Source organism: Helicoverpa armigera, chromosome 10 (assembly GCF_030705265.1).
Source record: "Helicoverpa armigera isolate CAAS_96S chromosome 10, ASM3070526v1, whole genome shotgun sequence".
NCBI classification, from domain to species: Eukaryota; Metazoa; Arthropoda; class Insecta; order Lepidoptera; family Noctuidae; genus Helicoverpa; species Helicoverpa armigera.
The window spans coordinates 5903257-5919101 of record NC_087129.1 but is presented as its reverse complement, the minus strand read 5'-3'; the positions used below and the strand labels follow the sequence as shown (position 1 = coordinate 5919101).

The window sequence follows — 15845 nt, the reverse complement described above, 5'->3', positions numbered from 1 at the left end:
GATAATGACTGTGTATTCTTCGTAACTCGTTATTACTGAAACGATCATCCTAGAATTTTACACTCATAAACCATTAAAGATTTTGTGTTGTGTAAAATTGTCGAGTTAATTGGAAATACTATTCCGAAAGTGTTCGGTTTTCCGTTAATGTCGTAAGCACTGTCGAAGAAGTTATTTCCGAAATTCGACCCTAACGAGGGTGAGGAAAAAATGTGTTTTTACTGTCAATGTCGTGAAGCTATTCGACAGAAAAACAAAAGGGAACAAGTGCGGCTAAAACGTCGTATAAATGTGGCTACTCGAGTTCCAGGAATTCCTAAGTTTCTTGAGTAAAAACACTTAGCCATGCCTCTATGGCTAAGTGTTTTTACTTAACGCTTTTCTTCGATACAAAGCTTTATCAGAAAGCTCGCATGAACATAAATGAGCTCCAAATACTTGTGCCGGGTTTTTAACAGCTAAAGTTGAAAGACATAAACACAGTCGAAGTTAGAACGTTGCAAGTGGTAGTAGCGTTAACTATACACGTAGAGAGGACTACATAGGGCTGCACCTACTTGGGCCACGTCACGCGAATCCCGTATAACAGTGGAACATTCGTAGAAACAATATGTCGTTGGGTGCACAGCCGCATTGCCATTTACACTGAAAGTGCTCACTCGCTGTAATGTCGGGAAATTACTTTTGTTTATTTCCCTTCAAGCGAAGTCTTTTCAAAGTGGAGGGTGGCCGCGATAGCAAATTACGTACCTAATACGGACTCAATTAGGGACTTAAATGATCACTTATTCCAAAATAAATTGCTTCCCGTAGTCGAGTATATTAATTCATTGTAAACCTACAATAATACTGTGAGCTACATAAATAAACCTTCCATAATTGCCTTTTGTGTCTCCTTAGAATAACTTGTAATCTTCAAACAAAAGATTAAAGAAGCGTTTTCTTGATAGAGTTGTGCACCTTATTTCTAAACTAGACTAGAAACTACTAACTACTCTAGTGCAGCCTTATTAAATTCCATTATTTTTCATTGATTTGAATTGATTATTTTTGAAGAAACAATTGAATTTTCGGTGACTGAAGTAAAATATACAAAAATTTAAATATTAAAGCGTAGCAACGTTAAAATAGTAATTATAAACGTTCCTCGAATGTCTAAACTATAGTTTCAATTTAAGTTAAGCCAGCGTTCTACTAAACAGTTTGAGCAAACACTAAATAATACGGTCGGAGCACGCTACGTGAACCGCTAACAACTTCACTACAGTTTCGGCAACGCGTTCTACTTCAACTGAAACAAAAACTTGTTTACATCCATACATCAAACTCTTATGAGCTCTGAAGGGTTCTAAAATATTCCTATTATTATGTACAACCCGTTCACAAACTAGATTTAATATTAAATTGGTTAGCTTACTTTACATTAAGCTTTTGGTGGCCCTTCATGAATTGGTAAGCTATTTAGTTCTACAAGAAACTTAGGTTTTAAGTTAAATTAACTTGCCACTTTACGGACCCAAAGTGTGTGTTTATGCGCTCAACATCTTGGTCTCTAGAGACGTATTCCTTCCACCTGTCTGCTGAAGTTTCCCAGAAACACGTCTAGAACTTTTTTGGAACCCTCATTACTGTTCATTTATTGATAATTTCCTTACAGTACATTTGCCTTTGTTGAGCATACCAGGAAATAAAACACAAATTCTCTAAAGTATATCAAACACGTCTTCAAGCAGCCTACGTAGAGAAAATGTGTCTCTCATCATTATTTATATTATGGGACTGTTAGCAACACTAACGAGCATAGTTATCCTAACTCAAAGTATATTATACATATTAAGACTCAATAAAATAAAGTCCATCGATGCTTCTTGAAAGTAATGTAATGAACCGAGTAGATGTTAGGTGTCTCAAGTCAATGAGGCTTATCGTATCGGATCTCACTTCATTTAGAGACCCGTTAAATTATACAGCTGAGATAAGGCAGCATGTAGCATATCGTCTATCGATGGCAGCGGCGACCTGTCCACTTCAAAACGATATACGCTTCTCCCAACACGACGACACACACGCCTCCAAATTACCACATTTAGATCTCCGTTTGATAATATCGGAACCAATGAATCTGTTAAACGCTACCTATTTAACTTTCCTACTTTCCATTCCCTTTTTATCGAACTTTCATTAAAATAATGATCACGATTCAAAATAACAATAAAATATTTTTGGGCACGCCTCCTGGCGTTTCGGATTTGTATCAAATAAAAACCGGGTCTGTAGTTTAATCCGACATAAATCTCTGGGTTTGCGCCGGTAGTTTTAGTGATGTAATGAAAAAATGTGAACCATCTGTTGCACCCTTCATTACGTGTATGGTGTATGAATGGGGCAAATACAGCACCGTCAACTTTTTAATGTAATTGAAAATGTGAGGACCCCAAATGTTTTATTAAAGCTCTCTGGCGAGCGTTAACGCTTTTGAAGTGGTCGCGCGCACGTCTGACCCTATAGGTGATTTTTTTTTTTTCATAAATTAATACTGCAATAAATAATAACACATCGGTGTTTTGTTAATACTTACATTCATTGCAAAATAAATATCCTGATTCTTATTCAAACATAAATGAAAATGGAAAACAACTTTTTCACCAAAGCCTTATTTATTTTAGTTTACACCAGTGTCATTATGAAATGATAACAGTTACGTAATGAATGCCATTTTGCATGTAGCTTCAAAATTTCAAAATACATGTATTTTAAATCGGTACCTCTAAATGACAGGTAGAGCTTCCATTCTTAATTTCTTATTACACAGTGCGTACTTAAAATACCTAAAAAAACAAGACAACAAGTGTATGTATGTATGTAGTAGTTACTTAGAACATAAAGAAAGATACTACTTGTAACAAACGTGTTCCATAAAGCATAACTTTATTTAATGACAGGATTTTATGATGATGTAATCAAAATTCGGATCTGTTTGTCTTCTCTGAGAAAATGGGGCAAACAAACCGCGACCTCGTGCGAGCACAGTTAACATGCGCAAGTAACAAGGACAAGGATATTACATCCCGCATGTAATGAAAGGAGACAGCACACACGAACACGGGAAGATTTATCACGTGACTAATACGAGAATGTGCGACGGCGCGTCCGTCCCTGGGGACACTATCAAACGAGTTTCGCTCCCCCAACGCACGATGCAATCTATGCTGAATCGTATTACAATAAATTGTATTAACTCGAAAAATAGTGGAGATAGCAAACATAGTCCATCTGCACACAATCGTCGCATGCATCGGCCGGGACTCGCGCTCTCGACCACCCTCCATTTCCTACCCCGCCGCTCAATACACAAAATTTATAGATTTTACGAGGGATCATCGGGAAAGACGCGACTTACCACATTGTCATATTTTATTTTCTTACGAGGAAATTACGTCATCTTTGCTCGTTTATCTGAAAATACTGTGCACGATGTGTTATTATTTTGTGACTCTAGCTCCATCAAATAGAATACTTACCGAATATGGTGTGTTGTGTGTAGTCGCTAAGATTGAAGATTGTACACTTGAGTTTAATTCCACATGACTATGCTGCACGTGCCTTTCGAAAATCAATGATCGATCAAGTTTTTATTCATATTTATGACTGTCTGTTGAAGATGTCTATTTATTTCCATTCCATCAATATTTGATGCGGGGCAATGCACGAGACATGTTTTACTGCTTTGTGTCTTTGAACTCAATATCTCATTTTAGAGGTATGATTTTAAATATATCTCGACATACGCATGTAGCATTAACACTGAATATAAATTGCCTGCTTAACTATTGGTTGTTAAGCCGATAAAGGTTATTGTCATTGAACTATCTACCCTCAGCTCGGTATAGTAAAGTTAAATTGTCCAATCCTCAGCGGCAAATGGCCAAATGGCGTCAACGTTGCGCGATCTTATCTGGGAGTAAATCTTGGGGATAGATAGGCAACTGTTGGGCCGGCCAGATAACTTAATTGCTCCGACACCGCCCGGGTTATCACGACGAATTATGGAACATCACTGCAAGCACTTGACAAAGCGACAGAGAAAGAAATTCACACATAAAATTGTATTAGTAAATTAAGTCTACAAAAATATAACCACATGTCCCTCGACAAATTACTGAACATGTTAATTAGCTGGAACAAAATCTGGGTTGCGTCAATTAAGTCTATAAGGATTGATATATTGCCCTTGACGCAACGCACGACATATTAGGCGCACATCCTGCGCACGCTCCGAAACAAATAAACGTTGCATCCCCATCCGAGCACAAATCCTGAGCGATCGTGAGCTTCTTACTGAACTAATAAATGAACGCAATAAATTCTCTTTACATTACTGACATTCAATTGCTCCCTTGCAGTTTCTATTGAATATTCCAGCATACTATTAAAAGGGAAAGTGCCTTTCTTCGGATACGTAGTTACATTTTGATTTTATATGAGAAATATTGACTATAAATTACACGGATAAAATCTTATTTGATGCTTCAGTAGCTTCAATATAAAATAGCAATTTCGACAAGACTCGTGTCATTTGAGCCCGTGCTTCTCTTGGTTAGCACCGTGAAGAATTATCCAATTAGATTGCGTAGCGCGGCATTTTATGATCGATTCGATAGCCAGCAACTGTCACATAATGAGGAGACAACAGCATTCTCCCGAACAAGAAATGGTTGGGTGTCGCCGAACCACCTACGTGCTTGCTGGAGGCCCGCGGCAGCGGAACGAATCGCTCCGTCACACCGCCACGAAATGCAGCACAGCCGTGCTGCGCTTAATTAAAACTCGACGGGACGTCACGTCGCCTACCCCGTATTCATACACCTCTTAAACTTTAAAATGACATCTCTTATTGTGTCGTTTCGTAACACATTGGGCCCGAGCGACGCCCGTGTGAACTCTAATAGAATTACAGCTCGGCTACTGGGCATTATCGATGTGAGCCATCGATAAGAAACAAACTTAACGGAAACTTAATTGGATGACCGGGTTCGAGTGAATGATTTTGATCGTAGACTTAAGTACCTACCTGTTTGTGTATTGGTAAAAGTATGTCTAGCTATAGCTATTAGAAATATACAATTTAACGGAATCGTTTCTTTGTTGCAGCGTTATCGTCAATTAAAACTAATATAGACAATTCAAATTGCATCCTGGTACAAGATGTAAAAGCAGTAACACATGCGCAAGGAAATAGAGATGCTTTGTCAACGTCATCACCTTCAGACGGTAAGTAAAATTATACCCTATTATGTTATATGTAGAGGTGTACCTTTGAAAAAAAAGCTTATTTAAACGTTTTTGTATTGTTGCAGAATCAATATCAACTTCGTCATTAGGCGGGTGGTCAACTACAGCAGAAGCGGCATTAGAATCAGTAGTAATACCTCAGCAAGCTCAACAAGCCGCGCCGCCTCCTTGGTCACCCGCGTTAGAAGTTAGAGAATTTGACGAGTTACACAGTGCAACTATTCCTGCTTACCAATTTTGGAGTTCTGAATTCCGCAACAAGCAGCCCGCCTACGTTAGCCTTAACTTCACGGTTCCCTGGGGAGCTAATTTCGCCGTATATGGTAGACGAAATGTGGCTCCCAGCGTAACACAATACGACTTTGTAGAATTCATACGAGGCGGCAGGGTCGACCACAGACTAAGGCGTAGAAGAAGTCCGTACAGGGATAATCCATTTCAAAGTAGTCTAAACGATTGGGATGCGTTACTAAGTACAATTAACCCTCTGCATAGATGGAACCACACGATAAGCAAAAGGTCAACGGATATGAGAGTGAACGTTAGCATATTGCAGTACCTCGACACAGGAAGATGGTTTATATCAGTATACAATGACGAACTGCAGCCACACAATGTTGAAATGATCGTTTCTGAGGCGGAAGGCGTCACTAACTCTTGTCCAGATGATTGTTCGGGTCACGGATCATGCTACCTCGGGAAATGCGAATGCATGGACGGTTACGAAGGACACGACTGTTCCAAAAGTAATTTAATAATAACAGTCCTCAAGATAATTTTTTATCTTTAAATAGAAGTGCGTAAATTATTACACACAATTGTTTTCGCAGGTGTATGCCCAGTTCTTTGTTCGGGGCACGGCGCGTATGCAGGTGGTGTATGTCACTGTTCGGAAGGGTGGAAGGGCTTGGAATGTGACGTCCCAGCACACGACTGTGAACCGGCTGACTGTTCCGGGAGAGGTCAATGTATCGCCGGCCATTGCCATTGTAAAGCTGGATGGAAAGGACAAAAATGCGATGAAGGTATATTTAGGAAATAGTTTTCCGTGATCAATAAAATTATATTAAAAAATGATAGAAATTATCACTTTATTAATTAATCTTGTTCAGAGGACTGCCTTGATCCCACCTGTGGCGGCCACGGTTCGTGCGTGCGGGGTAGATGCGTGTGTCGCGCGGGATGGCGAGGTGCCTCCTGCAGTGAACGCGATGCAAGGGTTCAACGTTGCCTTCCCGCATGTTCCCAACGAGGCGTATACGACCTAGACGCTGGGAGGTGTGTTTGTGACCCACTCTATACCGGGGATGATTGCTCGCAAGGTAAAGGCTACAAACAAGTTTTATTTATTACGTTGCCTTTCAAGTAAGTCGGCTCTATAACAACATTTCTACCTTTTAGTGGTGTGTTCGTTGGACTGTGGGCCACATGGCGTATGCGCTGAGGGCGTGTGTCGATGCGATGACGGTTGGACAGGATCCATGTGCGACCAGCGACCTTGTGACACGCGCTGTCACGACCACGGACAATGCAAAAACGGCACGTGCGTGTGCACTCAAGGATGGAATGGCCGACATTGTACTTTGCGTAAGTTGCTACAAATCAACTTAATACGATTCTTTGTTTCATGCAGCATTCTTAAGACATTGAAGGAATTTCGATTTATTTATGTCAATTCTTTGAATACATATACGCTGTATTCGTAACCAAAAAAGTATATTATACCTGTGAGGAAAAAAATCTTTTGTAGTAGTAGACTAATATTGTTCAATATATACAGCTGGTTGTCCAAATGGCTGTACTCGTCACGGACAATGTCTGCTGGAAGATGGAGTGTACCGGTGTTCCTGCGCGGATGGCTGGGCTGGCACCGACTGTTCGATCGCACTCGAGCTTTCCTGCAACGACAACGAAGATAACGATGAAGGTAAGTGCTTTTTATTTTGCAGATTAAATAGGTTAACAAATCAAAAATTTAAACACACCCAAAAAACCATATTGGCTGTCACTTGACAATGGCTACACTTTTGAAGATGGCATGACGGACTGCTCGGACTCGGAATGCTGCAGTCGACCCGAGTGCGCCGAGCACATCATGTGCCTAGCTTCCAACGATCCCGTAGAAGTGCTCCTCAGAAAACAGCCACCTTCTGTCACCGCGTCCTTCTACCAGCGCGTCAAATTCCTCATCGAAGAGAACTCTGTCCAGAGCTACGCACACATGGACGAATATTCTGAAAGGTATGTCTAGTGTAAGAAAATGTCCGAAAAACAAACACCAAATCACTTCATGTACGTAAAAGATGTCGTTTGTACTAACTAATAATAACCATTTTAGGATCAGTAAACTAAAAGACAATACAACGATATCTTTTGCACCCAGTTGGTTTAGGACTGACCTGTCGGTTTTGCACAATTCATGAATAATTTATATTTGCACTTTACAATGATTTTAGATCCGTGATATCATCGCCGTACTGTAATGTATATCCGTAAGAAGAAGATACAAAATTCATTACGACATAAAATGATTTAGGAACTAGCACCTTCACCATATAATTCCCGCTCATCTTCCTAAACCTCTCCGAGGATTTGGTGTGGTTATTTTAATTTAATTGGTAACTTCAAATACTTTTATAACTTACAATTTATTTTCTCATCTGGTGGAAGTGTTTTGATTTTCCTCTGTTTTATCGCGTGTAAAAAATTATGATTTATTGTTTGCGATCCTAGCATGGTTATGTTTTACCATTGAATTTATATTTTTGATAATAATGTTTTATTTTATATTTTAATATTATTTTTTCACACCAGATCCGATGTGTTGTGTATTGTCTAATGTTCATCCCTTGTGTGTGTCTAACCCTACCTGTTTGTCTAAACAAAACAAAAGCGTATTATGAATAACAAAATGAAATTAGAAATAAACCAAGCGCTCAAAAGCTTTCGAACAGTTTTGTTTGTCTTCACAATAACAAAATAACTTTATATAAGTAAATAAGGTTAAAGAAATGAAACTTGAATCATGAAAGCGTTATCTACATCGCTATTTACAATCGTGATACAAAAATAAACAAATAAGTTAAAATTGACGGGATTTTCTATGGCTAATACTTTTATATCGCTTACTTCAATATTTTTGTAAGTATCTATGAAAAGTCTTAAACGCGTCTTTCATGATCTAAGTTCGTAAACAAATTCTTAAAGTTTTTATTTGCCCTACTTTATACCGTGTGCGTTGATAAAACTTCGAACGATCTCTTAAATAAATAAGACAAAGCAAAACTGAATAATAAAAGTAGTCAACCCACCTCGCTTAATATGCAAAAGCGCCTCTAAAAGTTTGTTTGCATTAAAACACGAGCCGCTTCACTATTTTATTTAAGTTCAGAAGTCTAGAGTGGTTATATTGCGTTCTGGCATTTGTTCCATCAGCCCTTGTAAGCGTCACATGACGGGGTTCCTCGTGCATTCACCATCCAGCATGTTTACTGTCCACTTTCAGTCTTTGGTGCAACCTGCAGCTACTACGTTTTCTAAATTTTGCAATTGAATCCCAATGCATATTACCTATCGATCAATAGTGGTGGTTGTTCTAATGCAAACGGGCTTCGTCTGTGAATCGATTCGTAACTAACAGATTGATTTGATTAGTAAATAACTGTTAAAACGCAAGCTAACCAATATAGACGAGTGCAATCGGCCGGAGCGGTTGCAAAACCGGGGTGGGGTTGCACTGAGGGATGTAGGTATCTGTGTAGTAATCTGTCCTGTCTTTCTGTGTCCCTGTGCCGCCGTGTGTCCGCCACTCCTAGCGAGTTCTGGAATTCCTTTACACCATGGTAAGTGTCAGTCAGCCCGCCCTCGCCCCTCAGTGTTCAGTATCTGTTCACCACTTCCCTTTTGTTGCGAATCCTGCATATGAGTGTGATGCCGGCGACCTCCGCGTGTCCTGTACCAGACACGCGGACACAGCCACTAACGCTTTTTCACTTTTGGTTCAATCCTTTGTCTGTATTCGTTTCATTCTCTATGTGTATGTAACATCTGTATGTTTGTCTTGAATGTTTTCGTGTGACTGCGACAAAATCCTCGCAATCTCAGCGTAAATCAGCACCGCCGTCGGTCCGCAAACGTCGCGTCTCTTTTCAAATATGATTTGCCGCAGTCACAATTGTATTTTGTACTGTTTATTTGTCTCGTCTACTGTGCTTATATTATAGTTCACATATATACTATGGAATAATTTTGTTATACTATATGAAACCTAGGAAAATCATTTACGCTTTCACGCAAAACGTTATTAACACAATCGATAGGTTTAGGGCTTGCAAAATATACAAATCGACGCGAATTGTATATTATCAATTGAGCAAAATTTCAGCGAACACGCAAATTAAGCTTCAAATAAACTTACCCTTTTATGTGTTCCTTACCCTTTGTCTGCGTCTTTCATCTGTTAACCAACCCCCTACCCTTCGCCCGAGCTCTTTATGTGTTTAGATCCTCACCCTTTGTAACTAACCAAAACACAACTTATTTGAATGTATTCCTACTACTTCACAGCGATAACGTAGCAATATTGTCGACATTGTACATTACAACCATCGCTTCCATCAATCAGTCATTGACGACATTTAATTACACATTGAAATTGGTGCAACGAACGTATGATCTCATTCGATGTCATCGCTTCCAGAACTGCTGGCCTGTGCACCAGCATTTAAAACTGAATCTTCCGCATTTTGATGTCCGAAGGGTGCCACAGTTCTGAAAGTGATGAATTAGAAAAACCGAATATAGTGTTTTTGTTGTAATTTAAATCTTAATTGTAAATGTGTTTTCATGAATTTTCTACGAACAATACATGTGAATTTATGTTGACTATGAAATTTTTTTCGATATTAATAATAATAATGAATTGTGCTTTTTTCAGATACATCTCTACTTTAGTTAGTAAACGTATTTGATAATCATTAATTTAAAATTGTCCTGTAACTTGTTACAGATAATATTTTGGGAGGTGCCTATCGACTTAAAATGTTTATTTTTAGGTATAATTTCCACAAGCGTATCGTTTTCCATAAACTGTCGGCTTTCACGGAAAGACATGAAGAGGATATGAGTTTAACGCTATCGTATTATTTGAAGTAGCATTAAATAAGTAGTTCTTGGGAAATATTTAAAACTTAGCACAGATAAACTTTTATAATTTTATTTGATTTTATCTGTTAAATAGTATGAAGCACCAAACAGTTATTATGGTATTTACAGACTATTCTTTTCAATGTTTATCAGTTGATAAATTTTCAGAGATTAAACTGTAACAAAATGTAATAAAATACAAAATATGTGAAGCTTAGCTAAGAGCTTTCGCTTATCAACGCGTTTATGTAGCCACGACGCTTGCATTAACATTAATCACAAACGCAATCGCGATACTACTGAATACTACGTTATTTATATTGTAGACAGTTACTTTTTTTCATATTTCATAAGAATATGAATTTATTTAAGTTTCTTTGTGTTGTCTAGATACGATTTTCAAATAATAATGATGACATTTTTTTATTAAGTTTTTCGAAGCATGTTTACAATTTAACCCAAAATTCTACAAACAAAAGAGCAAAAGTAATTTAAATAATGAACTAAATAACTGCTTTTTTATGAAAAATAAATTAAAATATTTATTTCATGAAGTGATTTAACGTGCCGCTATACGAAGTTACTTAATGGATGATATAGCCTACCTATTACACTGTAACTGTATATTTTTCTATAATTTAGTACTAAACGCTAAGGTAATCCCTTGTTATTTTTCCGATCGTTATGTCGATGTTTTTCCTTGCGCACTTTCTACGGAGAGATTTTTGGCTCCGATATCGGTTTTCACGTCGTATTTTTCAAGCTTTTTGCGCCCCCTGCGGAGACTCACTCCGGGTATTCCGAGTCAAACGCTACATTAAATGTAAAACTAAGTTCACGTGGATAAAGCAGTAAAACCATCTTCCACCGAAGCATTATTTTAAACATTTTATGCATAATCAAGGCTTACAACAAAAACGAACACGAATTTCTTTCTTTTTTCTAAAGTGATGAATCCGCGAACATTTCTTGCACCAATTTCAACTCTCATGAATATGCGACCGAACATTCAAACATGAAGTAATATAACAAAATTGATTGACTATGGTTTGTGTGGCAGCTGTTACATGCATACATACCTTTCTAGGTAGATTTCCGTTTACGTTACTTTCTTTAATCATAGTAATATTTAAATCAATTTGATTGGCTGTCTAATAAAGGATCTCTATATAAAATGTAAACAGAAATGTGTCCTAGAGAATTAGCTGATCCTAATACGAGAATGTGCAATGCTAAGACCTCTTATTTATTTTATTTTTCGATATTATTTTCATACTTTACTTCACTCTCACAGCGTTTACACTATGAAATATGAAGCATAGCACGAGACCTCGCTCAAAGTTTTATGATCGAAGGTGTGCGTTGAACGATACGGTTCACACATCATTTTTATATCTTCTGTCTTTACGATCAGGGGGCTGTTGCTAAATTCATGCCATGCATAAAATGGGTGGCTATGTCCTTTTTATTCTGTAGTTAAATTCGAAAAAAAATAGCTGTTGTTCTGTGGTCTCAATTTTTTTAATCTATAATTCCAAGATTCAGTGAGAGCCTTTTATTTTATTTTTTTGATAAATTCTTTGTTTCTTGCACCTTGTCTTTTATTGATAAAACAAGTCCACCACCTCTAAATTTATAGAATTTCGTTAGCAACTGTAGTCTTTAAGCCCCTGTGTCGATGTGAACCGTATCGCTCAACGCCATGTGCTGTGGCTCCGTGGCTCGAACTGACGTGAGCTGGTCTGTGCAGCCGCGTGTCCGTGATGCGGGGGCAGGTGGTCTCACCTCAAGGCCTTGGCATCATCGGCATCAGGGTCTCGGTAGACCGCGAGGCTCGCTTCGGATTCACGCTCACCAGACAGGGTGGATGGTTAGTAAAACGAAAATGTGCCTTTTTTAATTTGAACTGTTCTTTCTAGGTTTGATTAAATATTTTGGGAGTTCTTTGTATGTACTATGTTATTTGTTATTAATGGTAAGTTATAGCTGTTATATATGTGTACAAAAGTATGTCCCTAAAACTGTAAAATGAAACTTATTTGATGTTGGTCGTAAATATGCAATGGTGAGTTTTTAATAACCTTTTATCCTATCGTATCGACTCCGATATGTGACCAGATTCATTATGCTTGATGAATGAAAATGCTAGCGTACTTAGTAATATCCAAAAAAAAAGTGTTCAAATTAAATAATATAATTTGTAAGAAAGTTCAGACTACGGCTGTATCTTTAAATAATCGCTATTTATATAGGCTTACCCTGATTAAAGTTAATATTAAAAAAAATTCCTTCAACCGACTTAATAAAAATTACTATGAAAGTTGTTCAAAACCTCATTTTTCAAACGACTAATAAAAGCTACAAATGACGTTACGTTAGACCGTTGAGTAATTTTAACCGCTGTGTTTACTTCAATTAAGTCAACCGACATTATAGCACGAGCTAAGAATTTTAGTAATTATAGTCGTTTGAAAGCAACTTCCATTAAAAAACATTTAAACGTAATTGTTTCTGTGAGAGCAAAATACGAGGAAATACGTAAAACAGTAATTGTTGTATATCACCGTAGCACCTCCATTGTAAATAAACAAATTTAAATGTAAAATAATTGGCATCAAAAATGAAAGCAATCACCAAGGGAAAACAATGTTTAAACATAAAGTTTATAACAACCAAAAACATGAATATCCTATTAGTCACGATGATCGTCGAGTCATGAAACTAAATTGTCTTATAGAAAGCCATTGAATATAGCGTGACAAACACAAATATTTGAACACATATCTATAGAAACATGGTGTGTTCATGTTTATACGCATAGGATAGTCATTAATTTTCGGACACGGTGTTTCATATTTCTTGCACGTACGTAAAAGCATCATGTATGAAATCGAATTAGACGGCGAAACGAAAACTGTATCATTGGAAAATGTTATCGAATCACGCGTCACGTATAAGCTTTTACAAATCAATTACTGTAACTTAGAAACTGTTTATGTTTAGATTTGTTTTGGTATTGGTGTCTACAAGAAGAGTTGAAAACGAGTAGAAATATTCGGGTTAGTCAACATAATAAAGAAAATAATCCGAGTCGGGTTTAAGCTCTCGGAATGAAACAGAAATGTTCACCTCCTTTTTCTTTTTCTTCTTAAGATCGTAAATAACGTCACGAAACGTTTAAAAAAATGAAACGGGAAGGACGGTCACAATTTTTTCCTTTTAATGGAAGTGCTGATCATCAAACTAAACCCCTGCTCAACACGTTCCGATAACAAACTCTCATTAAAGCCAAAAAAACGGCGAGCTGAAACAAAGAAAAAGGTGAAAAATATTGTACGAGCGTTGCTTAAATTAATGACAAGAAAAATATTATAAGGGATCATTAAAACGTAGGAACGGAATACGAGTACCTTCGCCACTTGTTACAGCATTACTGCGATTATTAACTGCAGTTTTCTTGTGTTACGACAAAAGAGTATTCTTATTGGTGTTTTTACCTAGGTATATATTTAAAAAAGGCTATCAGTATTTTTTATTTTCGCTACTCTTTCGGAGCAATTAACAAAAATAAAATGTTTTTGTGTATTACCTGGTCCGTCACGATCATGTGTCTGGTCTGAATTGTTGATCGAAAGGCATTTTGAAACAATCAAGCCCTAGTCTTTAATGTCAGTGTCAGTTTGATCAGGTAAATCGAGAAGACCGATCTATCAAAATCAAAGAACACTTTCATGATAGTTATTAATATTCAACCACAGCTCTAGTTTGACCGGCAAATTACCTTGACCTGTTACGCAAAGGGTAGATAAATAGATATAGGTATCGATAAACTAATTGACTTTGACGTAAAGTACCTACTGAAAATTCACTTACCAAATAACATTGCTTTTTTGTATAGATCTACAATTGATATAGACCTAAATTCCTTCAGTTATAAATTCAGTACGTGACCTTGAAATCTACTTCCATAATTGGAAAGCAAATTCAATTAAATGGTAAGCTTAAGTAATGAGGTTATAAAGCTGGTGTAGGCGAAGCTAATTTTTAGGCAAGTTACATGAAGCTACCTGCCAGTTCTGGGAACATTAATTAGTAGATATTTGAGGAATAAGCATAATCAAAATTTATTTCATATGTACTTACGCTGCTTTTATATAAACGTAGCTATGACCATTACCTTGTTCCTGGAATACAACCCTAACATAAATAAACAATGCTTGATTTGTGATTTTATTACCAACATACTATATGTAACAGTTTGTTCAACCAATATAATAATATAACCAATTTTCGTCAACTGTCTTTCATCAAGCACAATGAACTCCGGTACCTACAGGATAACAAATTCCAACATCGAAGGCCCCATTCGCACCGTTCCGATTTTCACATGCGTACCGTAACAGATCTATCAATCTATCAATCGTGCGTCAATCTAACATGATGTGTGCCGTCATTCAGGTTTGATGTGCTGGTGAATGGAGGAGGCGCTGTGACTCTGCAGTTCCAGCGATCGCCGTTCAAGCCTCTCAGGAAGACTGTCTTCGTGCCATGGAACCAGATTGTAGTATTGCCACCAGTGCAAATGGAACTTAGTGACGACAATGTTAAAGTACCGACGCCCAGGTGAGGACGGTTTAAGATGAAGACTTTTTATACTAATAACAGAACTCTTGCAGGTTTATAAATAATTACCAACTTTGTGTTGTTATACGTAAAATCTTCTAATTTTGTCGATAAAAAATCTAGTAAAATGTGTTATCGTCCTTTGTCTTTTTCTTGTCTCTTTCAATAGCCTAACCGTACGATATTTTTAGGGCTCCACCACGAATCGGTTGGTCACCAACACCGCAATGGTGGGAATCCGAAACACCACCATGTGCGGCCCATGATCATGAGCGATTAAGACCTGAAGTCGTGGCAGTACCACCACTAGCGGCGCCTGCTGCTTCTTCTGCTACCACTACAACTGTGATTTACCCTGAGGCTCAGGTAATTGCAGTCACTGAACAAATAGCTTATGTTTCTGAATCACAGTCTAAAGATCCAAGTTTGAATAAATAAAGAACATTTTCTTCGCGAATTTAGTAACTAACAATTATTTTGATTATTTCCAGATTGTCAGCGAATCTATCGGCATCCCCGGATCATTGGTGAAACTGACGTATCGGTCCTCACAATCGGCTGGTTACCTTTCTTGCGTTCACGTACAGCTCACTCGGCGTGTGGTCCCAGCATCACTCGTCCGAGTACATGTTCGCGTTGAGATTGAAGGCTCATTGCACACCCATACTTATGAAGCTGATCCCGACTTGACTCACATCTTCGCGTGGAACAAACGGAACGTTTACAAACAAAAGGTGAGGCTTAGCATTTTGTGGAAAAACATGAGAACATTTAATTATGTGCTT

At 37.7% G+C, this 15845-nt stretch overlaps 1 protein-coding gene across 11 annotated transcripts in view; it reads left to right on the top strand.

Annotated features, from left to right (window-relative positions):
- Ten-a (Tenascin accessory) overlaps positions 1-15845 on the top strand; it is a 265476-nt gene that overhangs the window by 243301 nt on the left and 6330 nt on the right. For 9 of the 11 annotated variants that reach the window (XM_049840909.2, XM_049840910.2, XM_049840908.2 and 6 more), the window contains 12 exons: positions 5152-5271; positions 5358-6038; positions 6123-6317; positions 6405-6614; positions 6694-6879; positions 7073-7219; positions 7326-7533; positions 9108-9134; positions 12188-12307; positions 14896-15060; positions 15252-15426; positions 15552-15794. In XM_049840909.2, the coding sequence (XP_049696866.1) occupies positions 5152-5271; positions 5358-6038; positions 6123-6317; positions 6405-6614; positions 6694-6879; positions 7073-7219; positions 7326-7533; positions 9108-9134; positions 12188-12307; positions 14896-15060; positions 15252-15426; positions 15552-15794 (2477 nt within the window). The remainder of the gene's footprint in view (positions 1-5151; positions 5272-5357; positions 6039-6122; positions 6318-6404; positions 6615-6693; positions 6880-7072; positions 7220-7325; positions 7534-9107; positions 9135-12187; positions 12308-14895; positions 15061-15251; positions 15427-15551; positions 15795-15845) is intronic. The other 2 variants (XM_049840911.2, XM_021337410.3) reach the window with 1 other exon arrangement.